The 13,432-nt window shown below is 33.3% G+C and overlaps 1 protein-coding gene across 1 annotated transcript in view; it reads left to right on the top strand.

Annotated features, from left to right (window-relative positions):
* The window catches only part of LOC142325657 (amino acid transporter heavy chain SLC3A1-like), a 60,503-nt gene that overhangs the window by 45,986 nt on the left and 1,085 nt on the right, over positions 1–13,432 (top strand). The window contains exons 7-8 of the mRNA XM_075367684.1: positions 6,976–7,334; positions 10,867–11,028. Coding sequence (XP_075223799.1) covers positions 6,976–7,334; positions 10,867–11,028 — 521 coding nt within the window. The remainder of the gene's footprint in view (positions 1–6,975; positions 7,335–10,866; positions 11,029–13,432) is intronic.

Here is a 13,432-nt window from a genome sequence, read left to right on the forward strand (position 1 = left end):
GTCATGACTGACATGGTTGTTCCAGATAGAAATTTACACAAAGATGTTCTTTTCTCTGGTTCTTCTTCTCTTTTGCCTGCTAACCTTATTTTTGATCCAGTTGGAAACGCTTCGCATGTGAATTTTGAAAATGCTGAGGGGCTTACTTCTGCTACAGTTGACACTGTAAATAAATCCGCTAACCCTGTGAATGATGTTTTGACGGCAGCCTCCCATGATGTGGCTGCTAGGAAGACTGCTTGGACTGTTGTTGGCTGTGAGAAGCGTAAAGGCCCCAAAGTAAAATATCTTCTTGAGGGTTCCGTTGCTCCGTCTAACCCTAAGAAAAGGGTGAGGTCTCAAAAAGCTATTTTTGGGAAAGGCGACAATTTGGTTAAGCCCAAGGCTAAAGCACTTTTTGTTTCAAGGTTTAACTCTTCAACCGGGGTTGGTGATATCACCAAGTTGCTTGAGAAACACAACTTTCAACATCTTAAGTGTATTTGTTTGAAGACTAGGTACGATTCGTATAACTCGTTTCGAATTGAAGTTTGTGCTTCAGATTTTGACAGCTTAGTTCGTCCTGAGGTCTGGCCTGTTGGTACGCTGTTGGCTCCATTTTATGGTCCATTGAGGCCTGATGCGGTGTTTGTAGAAAAAGGTTCACAGGAGGATGGATTGCAGCTCGGTAGCGATGGATAAATAGAGGATGATCTACCAGAATGTTCGTGGTTTGAGGACTAAGCAGGATGAAATTTTCATGTCCTTGATTGATTTTCACTTCAACATGGTTGCCTTGACTGAGACTTGACTTGGTGATGAGCACTGTGATGTCAATCTGTTTACCATGTTTTTCGGGCTGACCGGGATTATGCTGCTTCTTTACTTCAGTGTGGTGGTGGTGGTGGTTCGCTATTCTTGTGAAATCAAGCATTAGGTGTACAAGGAGGAAGGACCTCGAGACGTTTCCTGAAGCTGTGTGGGTTGAGCTTATTCGACCAGGCATGAAAAATTTGTTGGTTTGTGTTATGTATATTGCTCCGTTTTTAGCTTCAAGTCTCCTCGACTAATGTTTTGATTTTCTGTATAGGCGCGTGGATATTTTATGTTTTGATATTTGTATTGTAGGCGATTTTAATGTATCTGGAGTGTGCTGGTCTAGTAGTAGACCAGCACACTCCAGATACATTAAAATGTCTTCCTGCAAATATTGGGTTTTATGCAAAATGTAAGGCACGATTGGTTGACATGATGAACTTGGATGTTTTTACACACGAAACAACGGATCCTTCCTTCTACAATAATGGTTTGGACTTAATTTTGACTAACTGCAGGATTTTCACTAGAGATGCTGAGGCTCTTTGTTTATCCTGATAAGTTCCATCCTCCATTTGAAATTGGGTTCCTTGAAGTCGCAATCGTTGATGTGGCGGAAACGAGCCTGATTTTTCGCTATGATCGTGGTGACTATCATGCGTTGTATGATGATGTGAAGTTTCCTGATTGGTGTAATATTCTGTTAACCGTCAGTTTGGAAGAATCTGTTCTGGGTTTACAGAAAATAATTACTGCAGCGATTGATAAACATGTTCCTGTCTTTCGTCCTATGTCAACCAAATTTCCACCTTTGTTCAATAGGAACATTGTTAATTTTCTCAAGAGGAAGATGGCTGCTCATCGCAGGTTTAAATCTTCTGGTCTGTCAGATGATTATTTCTTATTTTCTCGGCTGCGTAGAGATGTTAAGTACGCGATAGCGGATGCCAAAGTGGTTTGGGCTCGGAAGTGTGAATCTGACCTTTGTTCTATTCCGAGGAATTTTTGGAAATATATTTCTCTACAGAAGTCTAACTCTGTGAGGACTCCAGTCTCTATTGTCGATGGACGGACTATTTCTGATCCTCGGTTGAGTTGTCAGCATTTTGGTAATATTTTCAATCAGTATACCAAGACTTTCCTACGCAAACTACATCTGGTAACGCCTGTATCAACAACCATCAGATTCTTGACATTCTGATGGTTTCATCTTCTGACGTATCCAGTGCTATAAACATTCTTAACGCTAGATCAGCGGTCGGCTTGGATCGGATTCCTGCGTTTGTTATCAAAGGTTTAAATGAGATTGTTTCTCCTATCCTGGCTTCCCTGTTTAACTGGAGCTTGTTGTCTTCTTCTTTTCCTTCCCTATGGAAGCACGCAGTTATTACTCCTATACCTAAGCCTGGTGTCCCTTCTCTGGATAATTTCAGGCCTATTTCTATCCTCGGTACCTTTTCCAAAGTCTTTGAGAGGATTCTATTTGGACATATTTATGACCATGTTCTCCCAATGTTATCGTCATTTCAGCATGGATTTATTAAAGGTCGCTCACCAGCTTCTAATTTGGCCACCTTTTTGCAGGATTCAGTTGATGCAATTGAGCATAGGGGTCAAGTAGATGTGATATATTTTAATTTTACCAAAGCTTTTGACAAGATGCCCCATTGTTGTTATCAAAGACCAAGGCCTTCGGTTTCAGCGATCATTTTAATGATTGGCTGTCCTCTTATCTTCGTGACAGGCGTTTTTCGGTACGTTCTGGTGGACAGATGTCTGAGGAATCCTTCTTGGCTAAGTCTGGAATGCCCCACAGCTCTGTTTTGGGTCCCCTTCTTTTTATTATTTTTATAAATGATATCGGGGATCTTTTGACGTGCAATTTTCAGATGTTTACGGATGACGTCAAAATATATTGTCTGATCAGGAATAGTATGGATCACCTGTTGCTACAATTGAATATTAACAAAGTTGTTGAGAGGGCTAACCGCAATTGTATACCCTTAAATTTTCAAAAGACCAAACATTTGACTTTATCTCGTAAGACATAGATCTCTGTTTTCAGCTATAGGATTGGTACGCACGCTATTGTCACTGAAACATTGGTGGAGGACCTCGGAATTTTATTTGACACGAAATTGTATTATCACGAATATGTTGCTCGGATTGTCAATAAAGCATGCCGGGACTTTGGTCTTGTCCTTTGGATTTGTGGACGGTTTCATATAGAAGTTTCTGTCTGTACTACCAAACTTATCTGTTCTATGTTTGCTATCGATTAACATACTTCATTTACAAATGTCATTCTTGTTTACTGTATTTTACCAGAATTACCTTTCCTTTTAACAAACAAACTTTATGAGTTAAATCTTTCTTTTATATGAATTGAATACTAGACAGTGGATGACTGTGTACTTTGGCAGATGGGGTTCAATTAATCACACATCTCAAGAATGATAGTCTGAACTAGACTACATCTCACAAGTCGAACAAATTGCAATGTATACATTAGGGGAAAAATTTTTCCTAGAATTTCTTTAAATTGTTGATTTAAAGAAATGACGATGATGACTGAGTTTTGGTTTCTGGATTATATCTATATGGCCAAGATTCATCACCAGTTATTATGGTTTTAAGGCAGTTAGGATCCACCACTGGCATATTGCAATCTCTTCATACCAAAATAATAAATATCTTTCTGTTCAGACAGAAGTAGCTTTAGAAAAACTTTTGTGGCCATTCTGGGAATGTTCAAATCATGAGTACAGAGTTGTTATTAACATGTAAGATTTCAACTAATTGACTATCCAAAAATATGCCGGTCACTCTTAACTTCAGCCACTTTGAAAATAGTTTTACCTCCGTAATTTATATGATCCTAATAACTTCATTCCCAAAAGATATGGATGTAAATAATTTACTAATTATTCTGTTTCGGATATCATCAAGTTTTGGCAAAACTTGAGTATTGTTCTTCAGTGTGTTGTAACATTTTGCACAAAATAAAAATATGACAAGCGCATTAACACCTACAGTTGTTGCTAAACAATAACTGACATGCTCTGTGGAGTTACAAAAAATTTTCATGCGCTCTAGTTATACTCCACTTAATTTTACCGTCCTATTCAGATATTTTCAAGAAATAAAATTAGGTCAGATATCTTTTGAACAGTATAAATATAGATAAATAGTGTCACTTCTTGCTTAGTTTTCTTAATTTTAGAACTATTTCATTACTTACTAAACAATTATACTTGTAATTTTTGACATTATATTCTATTTAATATAACTTTCGTTTCTTATGCTATATTAAATTTCCAAACAATAGGAAAGAAATTTAATACATCATTAAGATATATTTATTGTTTGTAAATGTTTATCGTGTTTCAGTATATTACTGAACTATGATAATTTCAAGGTATCTATCTAACACCCACCTGTATAAATATTTTATCATAACGCTATTTATTTTTAACAATAATATGGGAGAGAGATATTTCTTTATTTTTATATTCGATTATTGTTTTCATTCCTTTGTAAGTAACTTTTTATTTCGGGTTGTGTTTCAGAACGGCTTGCATGCATATTCTGTTTGACTTTTATATGTAGTTGTATTGTTGGTTCTTTATTTTAAGCTATTTTCTGAACTTTTTGGTCGGGCAGAAAATTGATTTCCAATTTTTCATTATCTTATGTCATTCTCTTCATATTTTTTTAATACTGTATGCATATTCTACTTAAACATTTAGTGTTAGTTTAATTAGTTTTAAACTGATTAAATAGTTTACTTTATTAATTAGTTTCAGCAGTTTGTCAAAATGAGATGTTTAAAAAGATGCTAAAACTACTAACTAGTTCAATTTAGTATCATCTGGAAAAACTTAAGTAATAACTATGCTTAGTAACCGCTAAATTTGTTTTATATCTAGTTATTACTACATTTTTGGTTAATTTCACATTCACATTTGATTACAGAGTAATCACACTGACACATTCTGACTTGTTATGACACTTTTATTTGTTTGCTATTTGACGTGAAATAATTTTAATTTAATATTGCACCGGTCATCTTTCGGTGGGTAAAGAAGTGTCATGAGTTGATATTTTACAATCGTGTAAAAAATAACTCTTCATCAGATGAAGAGATAGACAAAAAGATATTGAAAGAAAGGTAGGGGAGGTAAAGATTTGTGTGTAAAATTATTGTCGGACTAAAGTATAAGTTGCCAGGAGAAATATTTTTAAAGAAACAAGCCTCTGAAATAATCACAGATTTGTACTCAGATGATATGGTAAGCCGATTAAAAACCGTGCATTTAAAAATATGAAATCTGCCATAAAAAAGAAAATCAACATTAAAGCAAATGAAAATTCAGTGTTCATTAAAGTCCCCGGGAAGTTTGTTAGTTGTCTGGATGCAATAGCATCGCTACAAGTTTAATTTTTTTCTGAAATAATTCAGTTGTTAAAAAATTGTTGTTCCCATTTACTTTTTACTTAATTTCATTCACTTTACACTTTCTTATTTTATATATATTAAAAAATATCTAGTTATTACTTAATCTGAAATCAAGTAAGTTGTTTTTTAAGTAGTCACTAGAAATCTGGAAACCCAAGTTGATTCTAAGCTTAGTTGTAACTAGTTTTTTTATTCACCCAAAACCTAGTAGTTACTTAAAAATAGTGTAATATTAGCAACTACTACTTTTTATTCATTTCACCCATTACTCTTCATTTCAGTTGGTAGAAAAAGAAACTGCCTTTTCAAAAAGATGCCTGCCAATTTTTAAATATATTGTATTAGGTCAGATAGATTTAATAAAGACATACTTAACACGCTTCACAAAACAGAACAAAAACACTTTTCACACTGGTAAGAAAAAATCTCTACACAAGAAAATCTTTTACTCTTCTGGATCCGAATTCAAATTAATGTCTCAGCAAATTGCTTTGGATATCTCCATCTCCATCTTTGTTTTTGCATCTCCACATGAACTTGCAAAAGTATGAATCCATTAGATATTGAATATTGCTTTCCTATTTCTTCATGTAGCAGATACCCATAACGACTCTATGGATTGGATGTGACACACCTGTAACTGGCTCAACAGATCTTTCTCAATGATTGACTGTTAGGTATTTAAATTGCATTTCCAGCGAATCAAGGAAACTGTTGTCGACCTTCTGTAGATCAGATATAATTGCCAGTTGTGGTAAAATTGTTTCCTTAATACAATATGACAAGGTTGTGGCAGTTCTGTCAGGTACTGCATTGATAAAACAATCTTTTTTTTCTCGATATATCCCCCAAAAATCCATTGTTATGGATAGATACATCCAACATTGTGCTTTCTTTTGAGAAACAAGTTTCTTCAACTTCAACAGTATATCTTAGACCACCAGTCTTAGCCGGGTATTGTAACTGTGTTAACACAAACTTACTGCAAAAATGTTTTACAGTCAGTTATAGTAGGTGCTGTCTTGTTTCAGTTCTTGTTTGTGCAGTCTTATTTCGTTCTTTAACACAAAACTTTGTAGTTGCTTCTTGTTCTGCCCATGAATAAATGAATGAAATCGGGTTGTAAATGTATTTTCAAGTTTCCCAGACATTTACCTTTTCATACACCTATATCTATTCAACAGGTTCACACATTACACCACCAGCGATCTCTTGAATCCATCAAAGGAGACATATCATGTCCATTAGAACATTGCCTATTAGAGTGTAAAATATATTTATTTTGTAAGTACGGTACAGCACTTGTTAAACTTTACAAGCTAATATAAAAAGCAACATGGTTAGACAGATAAACCGCAACTGTTTAGTAGCTAAAGTCACAAGCAAATAATTATTATTTCTAGCCTAGTAAGATAATGGCAAGCACACACCTACCTACAAGATAACATGTGGTTTAACAAGTGGAAAATATAATCTAACCTAACTGCAATTAGGTCTATTCATATACAATATGACTTGGCGATGGTCTTTTAAAAAACCCAAAGAAGGCACTGCTATCTGTTAATAGATTTCTTAATTTTTAAAACTAACTTGTAATTAATTTAAACTGATCTCTTATTTTGTTTATTACTAGAGGCATTAATTTTATTCAAAGTATTTACCATCTTTTTGCTGTCCATATTAAAATTATGAATATAATTTAAGTTTTTCTTCTTTTTTAGTTCGTATGCAAGTCTTCATCAACTGATTGTATAACAGAGGAAATGTTACCTGGTCTACAAGTAGTGTCACTTATGTTGCCGGGCACCCCGGTTACTAGGAGTGGTACTGAACTCGGGATAATTAATGTCGGTATTATGCCTTGGGATAATACTACTAATGGTGGTTTTACAACAGCAGAAAAAACATGGCGATCAGTCAACAGCAATTATGTTGATATTAATGTTGCAGCACAATCATCTGATGCAGACAGCCAACTTAATCTGTATAAAAAGCTTATACAAACTAGACAGTCACCCTCTATAATGCATGGTGTAACTGATTTGGCTTTATTAAATGACCATGTATTTACATTCACCAGGTGATTATTTATCAGTATTATATTTTAAGCGTTAAGATTCATCGCTTTTTATTATAATTGTCTTTCAGAAAGTAATATTCCTATTATGGATGTCAGATATGAGGTATTAATACAGTCTCATTTTTTTGTTGATGTAAATGTACAATTGTAGCATTATAACCAGTGAGAAATACAGAATCTTCATAATACTAAAGAATTGTAGTAAACAACTTTTTCAACTAAAGTTCTCAAAATATATAATGCAAAACGAAAAAATAATGATTACATTAATACAAAATTATATATTACCACAGTACTTATTTACGATTAAAGATATTAGTACACGTTCAAAGTAGTTGTCTAATGAGACTGCTGTTTGATTAATGCAACATTCATCATAATGAATCTCTATGCTTTTTGAGCAGATCTTACAACGTCATAGCTATTCTTAGAAATTGCACAACAGCTTCTGTCGTGCAATTTCTTAGTTCTTGTTGGCCAAAAATTAACGATTTCATCCAACCTCAAAGGATGAATGAAGCTTGGAATTGAGTGATTGAAGAAGAATTATATTCTAATGGTTCACTGCCAGATTCATTTGCAAGACATGCTACTACTTTTTCTGAAGAGCTACTACATTTTTACATGCTGCTGCTACTTTTTCCTACTACTGCTTTTATGAAGAGTTTGGTGATAAGGAAAAAATGGCCGATGAAATTTTCACCAAAACATTAAACAAAAAAATTCCTTTCGGCATGCTGGAAGGCAGAGGTAGATTTCACCGGGGCAAAATAGGGATAGGCAAACCCGTATTGTTCGAGCTCATATCAAACATTACTTTCCATATTTTATGGATACTATGTTTTCTCATTAGACTACAACTTATTGCTAAATTTATCAAGACTTCCTTATGAGACAGTGGTTTCATATGTAAACAAGTTTCACATTTTTAGCATATGGGAAGCCTCTTCTTACAATTCCAACAATGTTTTGGTCATCCCTTGCCATAAGGATTTGTCATATCAAAAATTGTTTCAGACAAAATGTTAAGGTAATGTTTACAGGACTACCAACCACTTTAAATCGATTCGATACTGTGCCTATTATGGGAGGTATGATTTTTTTTTTGTCTACAAAACCCCATTTTAGGTTGTATTTTATTTATCAATTTGAAAGTGAAAAATTACGGCGTTATCCTGTCCACAAGAAAGTGGAATATAAATATATATATATAAACTTTTGGACTGACGGTGGTTTTGGGGCCTGCAGGATCTGAAACACAAAGATATGTTGAAAATTTTACAGAAGTCGAATCATGATACCCATTACAAGAGGTAGCTTTCTTATGAAATCTACCTAAAATATGTTGGAAATGCGTTTTAGCTGTGTATGAGAGTTTTCCTTTGCCCAAGTGTGGGCGTTTTAAAATTCAAAATTCCTCCGTATTAAACCCAATTCATCAATAACCAGAATGGCTAAAGAAATTGTGATTCTGTGCACATTTCCCAATTAACCTACAACAGAATTTTGTCCATTTATTATGATCTGGTGGTAATGTTTTTTTACATGCATAATGTGGAATGGGTTCAGTTATGCTCCTGTAATGTTCACTACATATTTATGGTCGTGAAGCATTTAAGTAATAATGTGTACAATTTTCAGATCGTTACCATAGGAGATAATTGTATAACATCAAATCTATCCTTACAAACTGTTTCAGCTAGCTGACCAGTTCTGGTTTCAGCATGCCTGTCTCTCCAAGACATCTGCACAGCTTCCAACATTTTATGATATGATATTCTTCAGTTTGGATATTTGTCATTATATTCTCAAAAGGCAACTGTATCATTATTATTTACTTTATACTATAAATTAATAATATATCAGTTCTCCAAATATATATGAATTCATGATTTTTTCCATTATTTATAACATATTAACGTTACATAGCAGTATCAAATTACTGACAAAATTAATCACATACAGTACACAAAAATCACTTTTCATCAGCTGTTTTTATCTCATGAAATAATAACTGCCCCAGATAATAATTTAATTTATTTAAGAAATTGTTTTAATTATTTATTTTAGCATTATAAAGAAAATATTTGTTCTGATAAAAATCATAATGTTTTTCTGCCGCTAATGATTTTGTTTTTAATGAAAATTAAGTTTCTGAGACTCGCTTCTTTATTACCTTTATTCACATCCATTTTTTTTCCAAATTAAATTTGCTATAAATTTTGTTAATTTTTTTTTTGGCAGTTTGACAAAGTTAATTTACAGCTAATGTAAAAAGCATTTTGTCGTCTCCAGTTTTTTGGGTTTGCAACATTTTTTTAATCTACTGTAGATAAAAGTCTGAGATTTGTTTTATTTAATTTTCAAGTCATAAAAATATAAAGCTTCCAAGAAGAAGAGGAAGAAGATGAAGAAGAAGGAAGACCCTCTACTCGACCCAACATCACGGACAGGAGTCCGGAAAAGAGCCCAGCAAGATGCGTCCCCAAAGGCAGCCATCACAGAAGTGGATGAAGAGCTTCTACTCAACCTCTCCCTTTAAAACTTACATTTAAATTAACTTAAATCAGCAATTGCGACTCCTCCGGAGAAGGGGGCGCATTGCACCCTCCATACAGTTAGTGCCCCGTTGTGGCGTATTCCTGCTAGTCTATGAAGCGTTAGCACCGAAAGAACTTCAGTGGACGGTCTGAAGGGTAATAACGTCGTGAGGACAGGTTTCATAAGCCTAGCCTTCCGCGGTTGGCCCATAAAATGGGTTTGATAACGCTGGTTTAACAACGGATTGGAATGCGATTAAATTCGTCCTTAAAAACACAAAATATTAAATAAGACAAAAATTGAAAAATTAGACTCGTCACCTAAAATAAACCTTTAAAAACACACCCGATAGAATCATCCAGCAGCAAGGGACTCTGTCCAGGTTCTGCGATCTGTAGGGAGAATCTATAAACTCCCGCCAACTTTGCATTCCATTCCAAAGCTTCCAAATCTGCCTGTTACTTTGAATCCCAAGAAGTTCATTATGGAAGCATTATATCTTCAGAGTAGAAATACGGATGAATATATAAAGGTAGTCGTAACCTGAAAACAAAGGTTCTCCAGACCTTACATTAATGGTTTTTGCTTACATTAATCTCCCAAATCAGGTCCTGAACTACTGCTGTGCTATTAGTAGATTACAATTGATTTTTTAAATTCAAAATTTAAAATACATGTATATGAAAACAAATTAATATTATTTTATTGATTGATTATTTAATAGGGGTTTTTTTTTTTGTATAAAAATATACAAAAAAAGAGAAATTACTTAATTTTTATCTTGATGTGCTTGTGTTATTATTAAATCATGTTAAGAAAAAATACTAGAAATGCAAGTCTGTTAAAAAACAGCTTATTAAGAGATAAATTTTATTAATACAGATTATATGTTAATGATTTTAACTCTGAAATATGAATTGTGTAATAAAATGAAAAGTTCTGTGTTATTTATAATTCCTTTTTTGATTTATCTTTTTTAATTTTATTGTAGGATAAAATCTGGCAATCCAGGCTATGTAATTGCATTTAATATGCATACAAGTACAACTACTGTGGAATTAACAAAACATCTAAAAGGTGTGCCAAATGATCTATCAATTGTTGCTCAGACTAAAGGACATACCTTAGTAAATAATTCATCAGAGATCATGGGGTAGGTTAACTGAATAATTTTTTGTTAACATTTTTTTTTAAAGTACACTTAACTTTTTTAATGATTTGGACTTTTCTCTGTTCGGTACTAAACTTAAATGTTTTCGATTCTCTTTGTTATATCTGTAAGATTATATTTAATACTCTGCATATAATACTGGCTGATGTTGTGTTCAGTATTTGTCATTAGAAATGCTAATCTTTACGGTTTTAAGTGTTCATTTAAAATCCTGATCAGACTATCAAAGAGTTTATCTTTAATTTGTAGCATACAACTTTATTATTTTTCATAATTCATCATATGAACTGCGTAAGATAATTAAAAAGATTTCATATTTTAAGTATATCACTTTTTCAGTAATAAAACAATAACGATAAATTATTTTAGCATTTATCACATTCTCATTATACCATTGTGTGTTTACAATGTCATTAAGATCATTCAATAATTAAAGACACGAATAGCTGTGGAGGCAGAACAGTTGTATTATGATACTTTCAGAACTGTAAGTCGGTAACCCTGTGATAACTTGATCAGATGTTTGAGTAAAATTGTTTTATTTATAACTTAAAATCTCATTTTAAGATGGTAAACATCAGCGTAAAAATCATTATGACAATCTTTGGGGGTGCAAAAGGCCTGGTTTTTGTCAATTTTCTAGATCAACAAATATTAAAACTGTATACTATTTTGACATCCTTATCAACAAAGTGATCTCAACACAAAAGCATCATTCTGCTACTTGATATTGCCTGGCCTCACAGCTCAGGTAAAACCATCAATAAATTGCTTCAGGAAGTATTTCCTCACCTACATACCTTCCTGACTTGTCTCCATCACATTTTCACTTGTTTGGTCCACTCAAAGAGGCACTACAGGATAAGAAGTTTTAACAGCAATGAAAACATCAAAGAAAATGTAATAAATTGGCTCTAACATCAAGACAAAGATTTCTTTGTAGCAGGCATAAATAAGTTGATTCAGAGATCAGACAATTGTATTACTTTTGGCCGGAGATTTTGTTGAAAAGTGAAAAATGGTCTTTTCGATTGAATAAATCATTTCAGCTCCAGACCAATTTGTGTATTTAATAATTGAATGACTGTCCATTTATAAATATAAATGGGTAACCACCTGAAGACACTTCACTTAAAGAAGTGCACGTCACTTTTTTGTTGTCATATACTACAAGAACTAAAAAAAAATTAAAAATTGTCTGTGTGTGACAGTGCATCCATAAGGTTGTAATTAGAATTTCAGACTCCTGAAATATCTAAACAAAATGTAGTAAAGTTTGTTGATACAGACAGATTTGATTAAATAAACATAATAAATTCATTGTAGTATAACCTTTGTATTTAACTCTGGGATTTATGAAAGTATTTATACTTACAGTAAAAAAAAACAAGTATTATTATTAATGTAGCGTAATAATAATGTTACAGAAATATATCATTACTGTGCACATATAGAAGGAAATAAGTGGTCTCTTTTTCCCCTCTGATGAAAAAAAAATGTAAATATATTACATATATTTTAAAAAGAATGTTTGAAACTAAATTCAAATCTGCAAACAGAAAAAAAAATATGTTTGTAATTTTATGTATGTTATTTTTTGATTGTTTTGACCTGAATTTCTCTCTTTCTCCAGTTTATTAAGTTGATACATCAGGTGATTCTAAAAGCCCTTCATAACTAAAAGCATAACAAAATTTATTTAAATTACAGATTTGGTTGAGATCTCATTTCATAGAAAAAGACATTAAGTTTGTCACCCAACATTCACTTTAGTTCGATATGACTTTTATTTATAATGTGACATACATTCCACCTGAATTTGATTTCATTCCAGACTGTAGCCTACAAGTTGGGTGTTACCTCTGGCTGGGGTATTAATCCAAAGTCTTAACTCAACAAGATCAGCAGGCAAAGGTGGTACATCAACCCGATCTTTAATGAAACCCTACAAGGAAAATCTAGCAGGGTCAAATATGGGGAGAGAGGTAGCCACGCAGTTGGATCTTTACTACCAATCCAGAGTATGTGCAAAGCTTTCTCTGAGTTGTTCCACAGCAGCTTCAGGGCATCCTGGTGATTTTTTATGTATAACAGAACAACCTGTCTCAACGAAGGTTTGATGCAAAGAGTAAATTGTTTGCCTACTAGGAGGCAAATTGTACTCTACGAAAATTACCTTGAACTGCAGTTGCTGACTGTAAATTGTGAAATCAAGACACACACCCAGCACATTCTGTAGATGTGCCATTTTTAACAACACTGGTGGGTGAATTCAGTACTAATGAACTGTGAGAGTCAAAACTTGATGTGTTTTGTAATGAAATGAGACTTCAGCTGAATCTGTGAATTACCTAAATAAATATGTATGTGCCGTAAAAGTTGTGAA

Source organism: Lycorma delicatula, chromosome 5 (assembly GCF_047948215.1).
Source record: "Lycorma delicatula isolate Av1 chromosome 5, ASM4794821v1, whole genome shotgun sequence".
Taxonomy (NCBI): domain Eukaryota; kingdom Metazoa; phylum Arthropoda; class Insecta; order Hemiptera; family Fulgoridae; genus Lycorma; species Lycorma delicatula.